General features: G+C 38.9%; 1 protein-coding gene across 1 annotated transcript; it reads left to right on the forward strand.

Moving 5' to 3' along the window:
- Positions 1-1,333: 1,333 nt before the first annotated feature.
- On the forward strand, positions 1,334-16,624 carry LOC102749547 (uncharacterized). The gene is given in 5 exon segments (XM_031026107.2): positions 1,334-1,585; positions 5,722-5,833; positions 6,190-6,316; positions 6,730-6,825; positions 15,221-16,624. Coding segments are annotated over 4 exon segments (1,254 nt in total). The 5' UTR covers positions 1,334-1,585; positions 5,722-5,812; the 3' UTR covers positions 16,231-16,624.
- The last annotated feature ends 418 nt before the right edge of the window (positions 16,625-17,042 follow it).

The raw sequence follows: 17,042 nt of genomic DNA on the forward strand, positions 1-17,042 counted from the left end.
CTTTAAATGACAAAATGTAGAAATGGAGAACAGAATAGTGGTTACCAGAGATTAAGGAGGGGATGAAGTTGAGAGGGAAATGAGTATGACTAGGAAAACATGAAGGATCCTTATGGTAATGGGCATGTTTTGTATCTTGACTATATCAAGGTCATATACTTAGACCTTGTGATATTATACTATAATTTTGCAAGATGTTACCATTGAGAGAAACTGCATTAAGTATACACAAGATTTCTGTATTGTTCTTTTTTTTTTTGAGAGAGAGCACAAGGGGGGTGGGTGCCAAGGGAGAAGGAGAGACTCTCAAGCAGACTCTGCACTGAGTGCAGAACCCGACAAGGGACTATAGTCTTAACTGGTCAGTCTGGAGTTTTCTGGTCAGCACCAATGAGGTAATCTGCTACATAAGGCAAAGGAAGATGAGGTAATCCTTTCTTTCATTATCCTTTCCTCTATCATTCTATAAATGCCTTCCATTTTGCACAGCTCCTTTGAGCTCCTATTTACTTGTCAGGTGGGATGCTGCCCAATTCATGAATTGTTCTTTGAAAATTAGTAATGGGAAACCTAACTAAAATGGATTCAGGAGGTTTGGGCAGGGACACTCTTGTCCTAGCATTGGTAGTCAATTGCAGACCCAGCAGGAAGAGATTGACTTGACCTTGCATGTGGAAACTACTATTCCAGGCAAAGAACAGACTTTCCTTATCCCCAGGGCAACAGCTCAGCCAATGAGAAGCCACCATACTTTGAACTCCCAGTTTACTCCAGTGGACTTTTTTAACAGCCTTCCCAACTTAACTCTTTTGTCCTTAAAAAAAAGCTCACCACCTCTCCTTTGTTTCCTGGACTTGCCTAAGGGTTTTGCCTTGGCTTGTGATTGTCTTTTATTCCTAAATAAACCTATCTTTTGCTGATAAAATATTCAATAAAGTCAATCAAATCTTCAAATTGACTCAGTTGAATTTTGTGTTGCTTTTTTTTTTAACAGGGTCTGAAATGCCCAGTGTTTATCACCCACTTGGTTGAGCACAGATCTCAGCCACCATAAAAATGCCTACCCAGGAAATCAACCTCTGAGTACCCCTAGTAAGGCCAAGTCCCATGGCCAGACTTGGTGGAGTACAAAGTCCCTTCCACCAGATTCCTGGTGTTTTCATCTCCAGACCACAGTTTTCAGATAGCTCTGCAACTTCCCACATCAAGTTCTTCAGGGACTTGGAGTTCTTTCCTGCATCAATCACACACTCAGGCCGGTGGGCCACACCTGGGAGCCCTCGATCGGATTCTAGACCGAAATTCCTGAAGCGTGGGGACAGGAATTCAGATCCCGCCCGGGCGGCGCCATTTTTTCCGCGCAGTCTGGCTCCAGACTACATTTCCCAGAGGTCCCGCGGCCCTAGTCAACTTACTGCGACAGTTTTGAGTTTGGTCCCACGCGAGCTGGACTTTAACCTGACCGCCGAGAGTCGGGGGAGACTGTGGTAGGCGTGGCTCAGCTCGGCTTGTTTGGAGCTAACCGTGGAGTGGCTCGAGATGAGGCAACTTGAGCCCTTGTGGAAGCGGGCTCTTGAGGCTCGAGGTGAGGCAACGTGAGCCTGAAGCGGGCTGAGGGGTAGAGGTTGTGGATGCGGGTGGGTGTGAGTGTGTGACGGTGTGCGGCGCCTGTGATCTTGCGTTTGACAATCATGTCCCCGTGGCGGGTGTATGATTGTGACGTTGTGTGACTGTGTGTGTAGGTGCGGGGAGCCCGTGTCTCTGCTGTATGACTGTGTGTATCCCTGGTGTGGTTCATCTCCGAGAAACCGTGTGTGCTAGTGGGTGGTGCCTATGACAGTACAGATATCGTGTGTGTGTGCGAGGTGAGTGTGCGATTGTTACCGTGACCGTGGCATTGCGTGTATGGTTATGGAGTGCCTTCGACTGCCATTGTGACTCCAATACTCTGTCCCAGGAGACCCCTATAACTCAGGACCCATCTGGCCAGTCCTTCCCTGAGACAGCCTCTTCTGACCTCCCTCCTCTCTTGATGGGAGGAGTGGGACTGAGAGGGCTTGGGCACCGTTTTTGCCGGAAAATTTTAACAAGTACTCTTAGCGGCAGCCAGTTCTGGCTTGAGGTTGGGCAGCCTAGTCTGTATTGTCTTGGACCATATCAACTTGATTCTTGCTTTAGATCAGGAGAAGTGGGGATGCCTGGGTGGCTCAGCCCATTAAGCGTCTGCCTTCGGCTCAGGTCACGATCCTAGACTCCTAGGATAGAGCCCCACATCGGGCTCCCTGCTCTGCGGGAAGCCTGCTTCTCCCTCTGTCTGCCACTCCCCCTGCTTGTGCTGTCTCTCTCTCTCTCTCTGACAAATAAATAAATAAAATATTAAAAAAAAAAGATCAGGAGAAGTGAAAATATGAAGTAGGTTATGATGGTGCTTGCAAGTAAGATGATGATGATCAGTATTCAAGTGATCTAGAGCAGTAATTATTAAGCTTAGAGCAGTTTCAAGGGTATGAAAATCCCCTTCAAACTGTGAAGTACAACTTCTGCAGCTACTTGATTTTGTGCTTCATCCCCCAACCCCAATACTTTCCTGAGAATCACAAGGAGGGGGGGGACATGACCCTCATGCTAAAATAATAATAATAAAAACATTTTTTTAAAGATTTTATTTATTTATTTGACAGAGAGAGACACAGCGACAGAGGGAACACAAGCAGAGGGAGTGGGGGAGGGAGAAGCAGGCTTCCTGCGGAGCAGGGAGCCCGAGGCTCGATCCCAGGACGCTGGGATCATGACCTGAGCCAAAGGCAGACACTTAACGACTGAGCCACCCAGTCGCCCCGTAATAAAAACATTTTTTACAGTGAAAGACCAGGCCTAAAATCAAAGTCTTGGGATGACCTTTAAGGTGATAATATCCAAAAACAGCAGTGGGGATATGGTTAAGTTAATCCAGGCCATATCCATGTAATAGAATTTTTTACAACTAATACATATTGTTTTCAGAGTTTGTGTAATTTTTTTAATGTTCTGAAACATGTCGGTGGTATTTGCTTCAGTCACATTGATTTTCTTAATGGCCCATATTCCTGTCACAGGCATGTGTTTACAGCCTATTCATAATTTTCTTACCATATAGGATGCTCCTACCCTATCTCTGGTTAATTTTTTTTTTTCACGAAATAAAAATGACTTTATAGTCTGTTTTTCTGATGACAGTATTACAGACTTAATGAAAAACAATCAGGAACTTGAGATTATAAAGAATCAGATTTAAATTACCTATAATTTCATCATCCAGAAGTACTCATTATTTTCAAGAATGTATTTCCAAATTTTTACTTGCATGGTTTTATAGTTTAATACGGTGAGATTACAATATACTTACCTTCTGTTACTTGCCTGCCCCTCTCAATAATGCAAAAAAAAGAGACATTTTCCTTTTTGTGGATAAGCACTATCATAACTAATAATTGTGTTGAATTGTGATCATAATGTATTTTATGGGATACTAACCCTTTATCAGATATGTCATTTGCAAATATCTTCTCCCATTCCCTGGGTTGCCTTTTAGTTTTGTTGATTGTTTCCCTCGCTGTGCAGAAGCTTTTTATTTTGATGTAGTCCCAATAGTTTATTTTTGCTTTTATTTCTCCTGCCTCAAGAGACCTGTCTGGAGGGCGCCTGGGTGGCTCAGATGGTTAAGCGTCTGCCTTCGGCTCAGGTCATGATCCCAGGGTCCTGGGATCGGGTCCCACATCGGGCTCCCTGCTCCTTGGGAGCCTGCTTCTCCCTCTGCCTCTCTCTCTCTGTCTCTCATGAATAAATAAAATCTTTAAAAAAAAAAAAAAAGAGACCTGTCTGGAAAGATGTTATTACAGCTGATGTCAGAGAAATTACTGCCTGTGGTCTCTCCTAGGATTTTTATGGTTTTAGATCTCAAATTTAGGTCTTTAATTCATTTTGAGTTTGTTTTTATGTAGTAAGAAAGTGGTCCAGTTTCATTCTTTTGCATGTAGCTGTTGAGTTTTCCCAACACCATTTGTTGTAGAGACTGTCTTTTCCCCATTGTATATTCTCTCCTCTTTTGTCAAAGATTAATTTAACAAATTTTAGGAGTGTTTGTTCTGGTTCTGGGAAGAATACTGTTGGTATTTTGATAGGGATTGCATTAAATCTATAGATTGCTTTGGGTGGTATAGACATTTTAACAATATTTGTTCTCCCAACCCATGATATACCGTTGTTCTTGAATGTCATAGATTCTGATGTCTCCTCACAAAAGGGGAAAAATGAAACATGTAGGGAGAGCTGGTCTTTTAAATCTGGAAGTCACTTTAGCTGGAGAGGGAAGGGCTTGCAACAAAGAAGGAATTGTAGCAACAGTAACCTGCTTCTTTGTCTGCATCTCTCTGATCAGAAGCAACAATCTGCAGTCAGAGCAGAGATCCCCCAAATCTGGAGGACAGGGTCCTTTTCTCTCACCCTGGCTTCTGGAAGCTATGTGCCAGCAGCTGCAGGAACACATGCACAGGTGCCTGCCACTTGGCTGGGGATGGCCATTGGATATTGCTACTTGGCTAAGAGCTGAAATTGACCAAAAGTGACTAGAATTTATTATACAAGCCTTTCTCTGCAAGCCTTCAATAGACTCCAGAGTTTTTGTTTGTTTGTTTGTTTGTTTTTAAGAGAAAGAGCGCACACCCAATTGTAGGGGTGGGGCGGTGCAGAGGGAGAGGAAGAGAATCTTTTTTTTTTTTTTTAAAGACTTTATTTATTTATTTGAGAGAGAGAGAATGAGAGAGAGCAAGCACATGAGAGGGGGGAGGGTCAGAGGGAGAAGCAGACTCCCTGCCGAGCAGGGAGCCCAATGCGGGACTTGATCCAGGGACTCCAGGATCATGACCTGAGCCGAAGGCAGTCGCTTAACCAACTGAGCCACCCAGGCGCCCGAGGAAGAGAATCTTAATCAGGCTCCACACCCAGCACGGAGACTGACATCAACAGGGCTCAATCTCATGACCCTGAGATCATGACCTGAGCCAAAATCAAGAGTAGGATGCTTAATCTGCTGAGCCACCCAGGTGCCCCTGACTCCAGAGTTCTAAAAGTTACATCAGATTCTGCCAGCACAATTGTTGTCTAGATGAGGAGACAGATTGCTCGTTCTTCTACTCTGCCATCTCCCAGAATCTGAGATCTTCTATATTTCTTCATTTCAAGAGTGTTCAACAGCACGGTTATAAAAGCTTCTTTAAAGGCAGTGATAATTTCAACCATCTGTGTCATTTTAGCATTTGCATCTATTGGTTGTCTTTGTCCTTACAAGTTGAAGTTTTTCTAGTTCTTTGTATGATGAATTTTTTTTTTGCTGTGTGTTTGGAAGGCCATTCATTCAAGGGGCATAACACTGGTCCTTAGTGTAGGAGACAGCCATTATGTTCTACATTCCCTCATATGTCCTTTGTGTTTATGTATGTGAGTAGATGGCATGGGCAAGGAGAGTAGGAATAGGAAGGAGAGTGAAAGTGATAGTTTTGTTTTTTTTTTTAATTTTTATTGTAAAATGTAACAGATGCAGGAAACTGCACAATGTAAACATATAGCTTAATGAATTATTGTAAGGCCAATACTCTTGTAGTAGTGGGAGTCATATTTAACCTGATGATTCAGAGACCCGTTAGCAAGTCTTATTTCTCACTGCCTTTTCTTTTCCTTCCTTAGTTTTGTCTTCTCTGAACTAAGCCTGTCTCCAAGGGAAGAGGGAATAAAGCTGAAGAGAGAAGAAAGAAAAGAGTAGAAATGAATAGTGCTTATGATCCTGAGTATGACTGAGGTTATTGGGGTTTTCTCTCTGTTTCCAGGATTACAATAATTTCTTTCCAGGCCATTATATTAGATTTCCTTATCCTGAAACTTTCTTTCACACTGAGCCCCATCCAGGAGCCTGGTTCCAAGCTTCTCCCTTCCAACAGTGGTGGGACGCATAGTCCAGAGCCTTGCTCCATACCATTCTCTTCTTTTTACACCTTTACATACTCATTCAATGAATCAATCGGCAAACCTTGTGCTCAGTCTTTTAATAGGAGCACTTCCCTCAAGGAACCAGGAAGTCATCCCTCATCAGATTTGGGGTTTAGTGAAGTAGAGATATATGAATTTCATAAGTAATATATAACTTTGTTTTTTCAGCAAGCAGTGATGTTCAGGGATGTGGCTGTAGACTTCTCACAGGAGGAGTGGGAATTTCTGGACTTGAAGCAGAGGAACTTGTACAGAGATGTGATGTTGGAGAACTACAGCCACTTGGTTTCATTGGGTAAGGATGCTCTCCCCTCCTCCCCCAGTAATTAAGATTCCACTTTATATACAGACCTGTGTATAGACAACTTTTGTATATGCATATAGGATAGTTTTTTTGAATTTACACAACAGTACATAAAAGTAGTTGATACTGAAAAAATCTCTTCTAACTAGAATGCCTCCATCCTCTGCTATAAATTTTCTGGATGCCATTCTGACTTTCTGCTTCTGAACAGAGCAATTTGAACTTTGTAGAATTGGAAATGGGCAGTCCTTTTGTACTGTGGCTAAAGCTTCATCTTCCCCACTCTTTAGACAATCTTGACATATTTCTCTGAGTTTTCCACTTCTTTACCAAGGAATTGGGTCTGAAGTTTGGATATCCTTGGCATAACTAAGTCCTATTTCCATTTTTGTTGTTGTCAACAGGACTCTCTCTTCCTAAACCAACTTTGATTTCCTTTTTGGAACAAGATAATGAGCCTTGGATTGTTGAGAAAGAGTCACCAAAAAGCCTATACCCAGGTAGGTGAGGGAAACTTAGAGAGGGGGAAGCTGCTGCAGGAATAGACCACCTGCTCAGTGAGATGATAGCCCTTAGGCAAGACTGTCCAGAATGTTCTTCAAAGAGGGAGGTGTCCTCTTTTTTTCCCCAGTGACAAGTGTTCTGGCTATAATTAAGATCCAGTTATTTCCCTGTTCCTCTTTCTCTTTTGGTCTTGTATAGTTTCTCCATCTTCTGATGTATGTATTCTTTTCTCTAAATATTACTCATATTATTTTAGCTCCTTTCCAGTAATCTGCCCCCATTTCTTTACTAGTTTCTCTCTCTTCTTTTAAAAGATTTTACTTATTCAAGAAAGAAACAGAAAGAGCATGAGCAGGGGGAGGAGCAGAGAGAGAGAGGGAGAGGGACAAAGCAGACTCCTCACTGAGCCAGGAGCCCAATGTGGGGTTCAATCCCAGGACCCTGAGGTCATGACCCGAGCTGAAGTCAGATGCTTAACTGACTAAGCTACCCAGGTGCCCCTACTAGTTTCTCTTTGATTCAATGTTTTATTTATTCATTTTTTAATTTCTCAGATTATAGAATATGTTCATTTTTATTGTGGTAGAAAAATTATTGTGGTAGAAAAAAACAACATACATAACAATTTGCCGTCTTAACCATTTTTAAGTGTTCAGTATAGAATTAATTATGCATATAAGAGCTATAGAATTTTTTCATCTTGCAAAATTGAAACTCTATATTCATTAACAATCACTCCCTTTCCCCTCCTCATCACCTGTCAACCATTTTACTTTCTGTTTCTAAGAGTTTGACTGCTTTAGATATCTCATATAAGTGGAATCATGCACTATTTGTCTTTTTGTGACTGGGTTATTTCACTTCACATAATGTCCTCAAGGTTCATCCATGTGAAGGTTGTAGCATATGACAGGTTTCCTTTTTAAGGCCAAATAATATTCAATTGTATGTATATACCATATTTTCTTTATCCATTCTATTGTCAGGACATTAGGTTGCTTCTACTTCTTGGCTATTGTGAATAATGTTGCAATGAACATGGGTGTGCAAATATCTCTTCAAAATCCTGTTTTCAGTTCTTTTGGATATATACCCAGAAGTGGAATTGCTGGATCATATGGCACCTCTATTTTAATATTTTGAGGAACCTCTATATTGTTTTCCATAGTGGCTGCACCATTTAACATTCCCACCCACAGTGCATGAGGGTTTCAATTTCTCTACATCCTTGTCAACACTCTTTATTTTCTGTTCTTTTTTTGATAGTGGTCATCCTAATGAGTATGAGGTTGATATCTTGTTATGGTTTTGTTTTGCATTTCCCTGATGATTAGTGATACCTTTTCATGTGCTTGTTAGCCATTTGTATTTCTTTTTTGGAGAAATGTCTATTCAAGTCCTTTGCCCACTTTTAAATCAGGTTGGGTTTTTTTTTTTAATTGTTGTTGAGTTGTAGGGATTCTTTGTGTATTCTGGATATTGACTCCTTACCGGTATATGGTTAGTAAATATTTCTCCCATCCCATAGATTGCCTTTTCACTCTCTGGACTGTTTCCTTTGTTGTGATATTTTTAAGTTTGAGGTAGTCCAATCTTTGTGTTTTTACTTTTGGTGTCATATCCAGGAAATCATTGCCAAATGTAATGTCATGAAGCCTTCCCCCTATGCTTTCTTCTAGGAGTTTTAAGTTTCAGGTTTTATCTTTAGGACTTTAGTCCATTCTTAGTTCATTTTTGTGTATGGTATAAGGTAAGGATCCAACTTCATTCTTTTGCATGTGGATATCCAGTTTTCCCAGCACCATTTGTTGAAGAGACTGTCCTTTCCCTGTTGGGTAGCTGTGACATCCTTGTTGAAAATCATTTGATGATATATGTAACTCATTTATTTATTTTTGCTAGCCTACTTATCTTTTTAAGTTTTTATTTAAATTCCAGTTAGTTGGGAGGGAGGCAAGATGGTGGTAGAGTAGGGGACCTCATTTCATCTGGTCCCTTGAATTTAGCTAGATAACTATCAAAGCATTCTGAACACCCATGAATTCAGCCTGAGATATAAATTCCAGTTAGTTAACATACAGTGTAATGTTAGTTTGAGATGTACAATTTAGTGATTCAACACTTCTATACAATACCCAGTGCTCATCACAACAAGTGTACCTTTTAGTCCCCATCACCTATTTAACCCACTCCTCCACCCCCCTCCCCTCTGGTAACCATCAGTTTGTTCTCTATAATTAGGAGTTGGAGTGGCTAAAACTAACAACACAAGAAACAACAGGTGTTGGTGAGGATATGGAAAAAGGGGAAGCTTCTTGCACTGTCGGTGGCAATGCAAACTGGTACAGCCACTCTGGAAAACAGTATGGAGGCTCCTCAAAAAGTTAAAAATAGAACTACCATATGATCCAGGAATTGTACTCCTGGGTATTTACAAAAATACTAATTCTAAGGGATACATGCACCCTGATATTTATAGCAGTATTACTACAACAGCCAAATTATGGAAAGAGCCCAAATGTCCATCAACTGATGAATGGTTAAAGATGTGGTATATATAAACAGTGGAATATTACTCAGCCATAAAAAGGATGAAATCTAGCCTACTTATTTTTGAAGTTAAAGTGCCAAAAATTTGGGGGTGCCTGGGTGGCTCAGATGGTTAAGCGTCTGCCTTCGGCTCAGGTCATGGGATCGAGCCCCACATCAGTCTCCTGGCTCAGTGGGGAGTCTGCTTCTCCCTCTCCCTCTGCCTCTCCCCCTGCTCATGCTCTCTCTCTCTCTCTGTATCTCTGTGTCTCAAATCAATAAATAAAATCTTTAAAAAAAAAAGTGCCAAAAATTTGTCAGATGCAGAGAAAGCCATTTAAAGAATTAGATTAAGAAGTTGGAGGGTGTCCCTCTCATCTACCCCTTAAACATATCCCCTGCACAAGCCTCCTTTTCATTAGTATTTGGTTTGCTAATTTGTACGTAATACTTTACCAGATGATTAAAAAAAAGTTCCTAAGTAATTTACTGTATAATAGGGGAACCACAAATAACTTCCAAAAGGTACAGACAGAGAAATCAAAAGAAAGTGAGGCTTAAAGATGTAGCCATGGGATTTATCAAAGTGGAGCCACTAGGTGGAATGTGGGAGTGAGGAGACTGTCAGAGAGATTGCAAGTAAAGCCTCATTGTATGTGCTGAGGAAGAGGAGGTAAAGAAGAACTTAGATATGAAGGCTGAGGATTAGGAGAGTGCAGGGCCAGAAAACCAAGTCCTAATTATCAAAAAGGTCAGCAGTGGCACATATCTGTGAAAACAGGAGGATAAAAAGCCACCAAAGGCTGTGACATTTGACATGTCATCTTCAAGGACCTTAAAAGTTCATTGGGCAGAAGTGAGATTACAAACGAAAGGCACCAAATAATTATTCTTCATTTGAAATATGAGGGATAGAGAAGAAATTGTTTTTCTTTATTAAAAAAAATACATTTCTGAGATCTTAGGGGCATGTTTCAGATATTTTAGTCATAATATATTGTGAAGTTAAATGAGGCATATATTTGTTTAAATATGATATTGAAGGGCATCTGGGTGGCTCAGTTGGTTAAGCGTCTACCTTTGGTTCAGGTCTTGATCTCTGGGTCCTGGGATTGAGTTCCACATTGGACTCCCTGCTCAGTGGGGAGTCTGCTTCTCCCTCTACCCCTTCCCCCTGCTTATGATTTCTCATTCTCTCAAATAAATAAATAAAACTTTAAAAAAATAAAAAATAAATATGATATTGAGCAGTCATGTTATAAACTTTATGCATGTAGGAAAAGAGGGAATAGAAGTGACATTTTTCTTGCTTAAAGAAAATTTGCAATTTGGTAGAAGTAAATCCTGTTGTGTTTGGAAATACTATATAGCATTATTCTTTTTTACTTTAAAAGTTTATAAATATTGGGTTGCCTGGGTGGCTCAATCAGTTGAGTGTTGGACTCTTGATTTCAGCTCAGGTCATGATCTCAGGGTCGTGGGATCAAGCCCCACGTTGGGCTCTGCACTCAGCACAGAGTCTGCTTGAGATTCTCTCCCTCCCTGTCCCCCCCAAAATAAATAAATAAATCTTTAAAAAAGGTTTATAAATATTTAGTAAAATATAAGAAAATGCAAACTTGTAATTGTATCAACTAGAGAAAATCACAGGATTGCACCGTGCAAACTTCACTGTATCATGGATAACTTTCCTTATTTGTAATCTGGATCACAATTTTTAGTTACTTAGTATTCTGTCATATGGATTTTTTCATGTACTTCACCAAAATCCCAATGATAAATATGGAGATTATCTTTAAAAATTTGCTATTAAAAATACAGCTTTACCACTTCACAGCTACTAAGATGGCTATGATAAAAAAATAATAGCAATTGTTAGCAAGGATGTGGAGAAGCTAGAACCCTCATACATTGCTGGTGGGAATGTAAGGTGGGGCAGCTATTCTGTTTGACAGTTTCTCAAAAGGTTAAACATAGAGTTACCATTTTACCCAGCAATTATACTCCTAGGTATTTACACAAGAAAATCAAATGTCCCCAGAAAAACTTGTACATGACTGTTCATTGCAGCATTATTCACAATAGCCAAAAAGTAGAAACAACTCAAATGTCCATTAGCTGATGAATAGAAAAATAAAATATGGTATAGCCATACAATGTAATATTATTTGTCACTAGAAAGGAGTGAAGTACTAATATACACCACAGTATGGATGACCCTTGAAAATATATGTTAAGTGAAAGAAGCCAGACACAGAAGACTATATATTGTATGATTCCATTTATATAAAATGTCCAGAACAGGCAAATCTGTAGAGATACAACGTAGATTAGTTGTTGCCTAGGGCTGGTGAGATTGGGGGCAATGGGAAGTTACTGCTGAAGGATACAGCTTTCTTTTCGATTTTGAGATGATGAAAATGTTCTAAACTTGACTGTGGTGATGGTTGCACAACTGTGTAAATATACTAAAAATCACTGAATTATGTTCTCTAAATGAGTGAATTGTATGGAGTGTGATTTGTATCTCAATAAAACTGTTAGAAAAGAACATGATCTCCGTTACTCTCTTCTTAATTATACCCTTCTCTGATTTTTAAAAATTATTTTTAATTACAAAAGGTATATATACATGCATTCTTCTTTGTAAAAACAGATATTGCATTGATTGATTGATTGGCTATCTATATGTCTTCTTTGGAAAAATGTCTATTTAGGTCCTCTCTCCATTTTTTAATCGAATTGTTTGTGGGGATTTTTGGTGTTGAATTGTATGTTCTTTAAAGATTTTTTTTTTTTTTTGAGAGAGAGCAGAGTGAGCAAGAGAGAACACAAGTGGGGGGAAGGGGTGGAGGAAGAGGGAGAAGCAGTCTCCCCACTGAGCAGGGAGCCCAATGCTGGACTCCATCCCATGACTCTGGGATCATGACCTGAGCTGAAGGTGGACGCTTAACTGACTGAACCACCCAGATTCCCTATCCACCAATCTACTTTCTGTTCGTATGAGTTCAGCTTTTTAGATTTCACATATAAATGAGATCACTTTCTCTTTATGACTTATTTCACTATGCATAATGCCCTTAAGGTTCATCCATGTTGTCACAAATGGCAGGATTTCCTTCTTTTTTATGGCTGAATATAAACACGACCTTTTCTTTATCCATTCATGTGTCACGGGACACATAAGTTGTTCCATGTCTTGGCTATTGTGACTAATGCTACAGTGAACATGGGGGTACAAATATCTCTTCAAGATAGTGATTTCATTTCCTTTGGATACATACTCAGAAGTAGGATGATTGGATCATATAGCAGTTCAATTTTTAATTATTTGAGGAACCTCAATACTGTTTTCTGCAGTGGCTGTAATAATTTACATTCCCACCAACATTGTACAAGGGTTCCCTTTTCTCCACATCCTGGCCAGCACTTGTTATCTCCTGTCATTTTGATAATAGCCATTCTGTCAGGCATGAGGTGATATCTCATTGTGGTTTTGATTTGCATGTCCCTAATGATTAGTGATGTTGAGTACATTTTCATGGACTCAGCCATTTGTATGTCTTCTTTGGAAAAAATGTCTATTCAGGTCCTTTTCCCATTTCTTAGTCACACTATTTTTTTGCTGTTGAGTTGTATGAGTTCCTTATATGTTTCGGATATTAAACCCTTATCAGATACATGGTTTGCAAATATTTTCTCCCTATATGAGAAATCATTTATGCTTGGGATTATCGGCGGTGGACATCAAGAGAAGAGAAAAAAATCAAAGACCTATTTAAGAGCTAGGCAAGGGGCGCCTGGGTGGCTCAGATGGTTGAGCGACTGCCTTCAGCTCAGGTCATGATCCTGGAGTCCCGGGATCGAATCCCACATCGGGCTCCCTGCTCGGCAGGGAGTCTGCTTCTCCCTCTGACTCTCCCCCCTCTCATGTGCTCTCTCTCTCTCTCATTCTCTCTCTCAAATAAATAAAATCTTTAAAAAAAAAAAAAGAGCTAGGCAAGATTTTCTGAATGTTGAAGAAGATCTGATGCTGGAATAATGTTTACCTTTTGGCCTATGCTTCTCAGCCTGGCACTACTTTGATGTCTTCAAAATAGTTTGCCTTATCCAATTTCATCATTTTTGTGAAAATATTTTTTCTTTATTATAATTAACACTTATTAAAATAGCATTTTAGGGACTTTACCCAAATTATTCTCTTCTTTTTATTATAGAAATTTTCAAATATTTGCAAAAGTAAAGAGAATAATATAATAATGTACCTATCACCGAGCTTCAGACAGTTTCCATTGTTTTCCCAATCTCACCCTAAATTACTCTTAATTTTAGCAATTAACTTATGTTAGGTGTTACCATCATTTTACAGATATGGAAGTGGGACTTAGACATTGTAAATAATTCTTCCAATGACACAATCCTTGTAATTAGCAGAGCCGAGACTTGAAATCCAGTCTCTGTGATACAGTTCCTTGGATCTTCCCTCTACACCACTTTGCATTTTATTCTGTCATGCTATCCGAAGGTTGCTTTCACTTCAGACTGTCAGTGGCTATTGCCATCGGTGAGTCTACTTGTTTCTTATCCTTGGTGAGCATCTTCACATGCCAAGCAAATAAATGGTATTTTACACAGTCTCTACTCTAGATATAAAAACTACCTCCTTGTCATCTGCTCATAGCAGACTCATTGAGCCCTTTGAACTTTCCCCAGGATATTTTCCACTTTGAATTGCCATCGTCTTGTTTCATCAACTAACACCCAACATTCTTTTTATTACAGAATTTATGGCTCACTAGCCACCAAGACACCCTTTGTCCCATTGGAGGGTATCCTCTAGTTTCCCCACATCAGCAAATCTATATGTTCATAATCATATGAAACTTAAGTTATATAATTTTGCTACAATGCATAGAACATCATAAAGATTCTTTTAAAATAATGATTATGGAGCTTAATTGTTTTCCCTGTTAACTTCCTGATATTTTCCTATATCCCCATTCTAATTCCTTTTCCTTAACCCTCACCATTCAATAGTTACTTATTGAACACCTGTTTTATATATATATATATATGGTAGATATTGTGCTAAAAAGCTGATTAAATAATAGTGAAACAAACATGGTGCCTTCCAATAGGAATCTTATAGCCTAGTGTAGAAAATGAGAAAAATAAATGAGGCAAAAATTGTGAAGATTATGGTTAGTCATCCTGGACTAGAATAAGATTTGGTGTTGTCTGACGCTGTTTGAGAGGAGGGATTTTTAGTGTTATTTGTAATTATATTTACACTGAGAGCAGAAGGATGAGAAGGGGCCAGCCATACAAAGACAGTACCCGCCAGAACAGCAATGCAAATCACGCTAATGTAGAAAAGTTTTTTATCTGCTTTTGGAACAGAGCATAGTGAACTGGGGAAGAGCATGGTTCAGTAATATGTTAGCTAGGGCCAGCTCATGACATCACCTTAGAGTTAATGTTAAGTTATTCAAATGTTATACTAAGTGCAAAGGAAAACCTTAGTGATTTTCCACTTTCAGATTACATCAGAATCATTAGAGATTTTTCTTAAAGTCAAGGCCTGTTCCTGTAGATTTTGATTCAATTGCTTTGAAGTGATACTTCTACCATTTGTATTTTTAACAATCTTCCCAGTAATTCTGATCTGAAGCAACATTTTAGAAACAGTTAACCTGCTTCTTTAATCACCTTCTTTGTCCACATTCACCTTCCATGGTTATATTTGAGATCTTTCCAAGCCATCAATTTCTTATAGGTTTTGTGCTAATATCCCTATTTCAGAAATTTTGTTCTTCCAGGAACTGGAAAAAATGCATGTTTTCTTTCTCTCTCACTTCTCAGATGTGAAATCCCAATGTGCAACAAAGGAGTTATCATCAAAGGATGACAATTATGAAATGAAGTTATCTCAAAGGAAGAAAATGGAAAGACTTACAATCCATGACTTTGGATGTTCCATTTTTCAAGATGATTGGAAGTATAATCATCATTTTCAGACAGAACAGAGAAATCAAGAAGAATATCTTAAAGTTGTGACAATCACCCATGAAAATATGCAAAGTCTCAGTCAACAAATATCCTATAGTCTACATCAGATATATCATACTAGGCAAGAACCCTATGAATGCAGAGAATGTGGGAAAGTCTTCAATTACCACTCACTGCTAATTCACCATGGGAGAAATCACACCAAAGAAAAATGCTATGAATGTAAGGATTGTGGAAAGGCTTTTAGCAGTTGCTCAAAACTTACTGGACATCAGAGAATTCATAATGGAGAAAAACTCTATGAATGTAATGAGTGTGGGAAAGCTTTCCACCACCCCTCAAATCTCATGTGACATCAGAGAATTCATACTGGAGAAAGACCCTATGAATGTAAGGAATGTGGAAAGGCTTTTAGTCGTGGCTCACACCTTACTCTACACCAGATAATTCATACTGGAGAGAAACCCTATGAATGCAAAGAATGTAGAAAAGCTTTCAGTTACCACTCATCCCTCATTCGACATGAAAAAACACATACTAAAGAAAAACACTATGAATGTAAAGAATGTGGGAAGGCTTTTAGCAACAGCTCAATTCTTAAGGGACATCAGAGAGTTCACAGTGGAAAAAGACCCTATGAATGTGGGGAATGTGGGAAAGCCTTCCATCACCACTCAATCCTTATTCAATATCAGAGAATTCACACTGGAGAAAGATCCTATGAATGTAACAATTGTAATAAAGCCTTCCGTTATCATTCAAATCTTATCGGACATCAAAAAATTCATTCCAGAGCAAAATTCTTTGAGTGTAAGGAATGTAGACAGTCCTTTAGTCATAACAGAGAACTTCCACACCATTAATGAATTCATACTGGTGAAAAACTTTATGAATGTAAGGAATGTGGCAAATCTTTTGGTCAAGGAGCACAACTTATTCATAATCAGATAATTCACACTGGTGAGAAACCCTATGAATGTAAGGAGTGTGGGAAGACCTTTATCCGTGGTTCGTGTCTTACTCGACATGAGAAAATTCATATTAGAGAAAGAAAATCTCTAGTACTGTAATGAATATAGACAATCCTTTGCTTCTAAGTAATCTCTTATGGGACATCAGATAATTACTAGATGAGAACTCTGTGAATGTAGCAAGTATAGGAAGGTCTTTTGCTTTATTTTATAATTCGCATCAGAGAATTCAAGCAGGAGAAAGGCCACATGAATGTAATATATAATAAATTTTTATTTATCTTAATTCTTACTTATGTCAGTGATTTATATTAGCATGAAATTATACTCATGTAAATAATGTGGAAAAACTCAGTTTATACTTTATTGTAATTAGTGGATTTTTGATAAACACAGTCTTTATAATGAATGTAACAAATGTAGGAAACCATTACGAAGATTTTACTTTATGGCATTATAAAAACATTCTTTAATATGAAAAATATGGGGAAGTCATCGGTAACCACTTATCTTTTATTGAACATCAAAAAAAAAAAAACACCCCACTTTGACAGAAAGGCAATAGAATGATAAATCAAGTAAAAAAGTTGAGCTAAAACAAAATACACTATTAACTTGGTATTTTAAGGAAGAAACTAAAAGTTCAAAATACAGAATCTTGGGGCGCCTGGGTGGCTCAGTTGGTTAAGCGACTGCCTTCGGCT

Source organism: Leptonychotes weddellii, chromosome 16 (assembly GCF_054177405.1).
Source record: "Leptonychotes weddellii isolate Sample4059 chromosome 16, ASM5417740v2, whole genome shotgun sequence".
In the NCBI taxonomy this organism is placed as follows: Eukaryota; Metazoa; Chordata; class Mammalia; order Carnivora; family Phocidae; genus Leptonychotes; species Leptonychotes weddellii.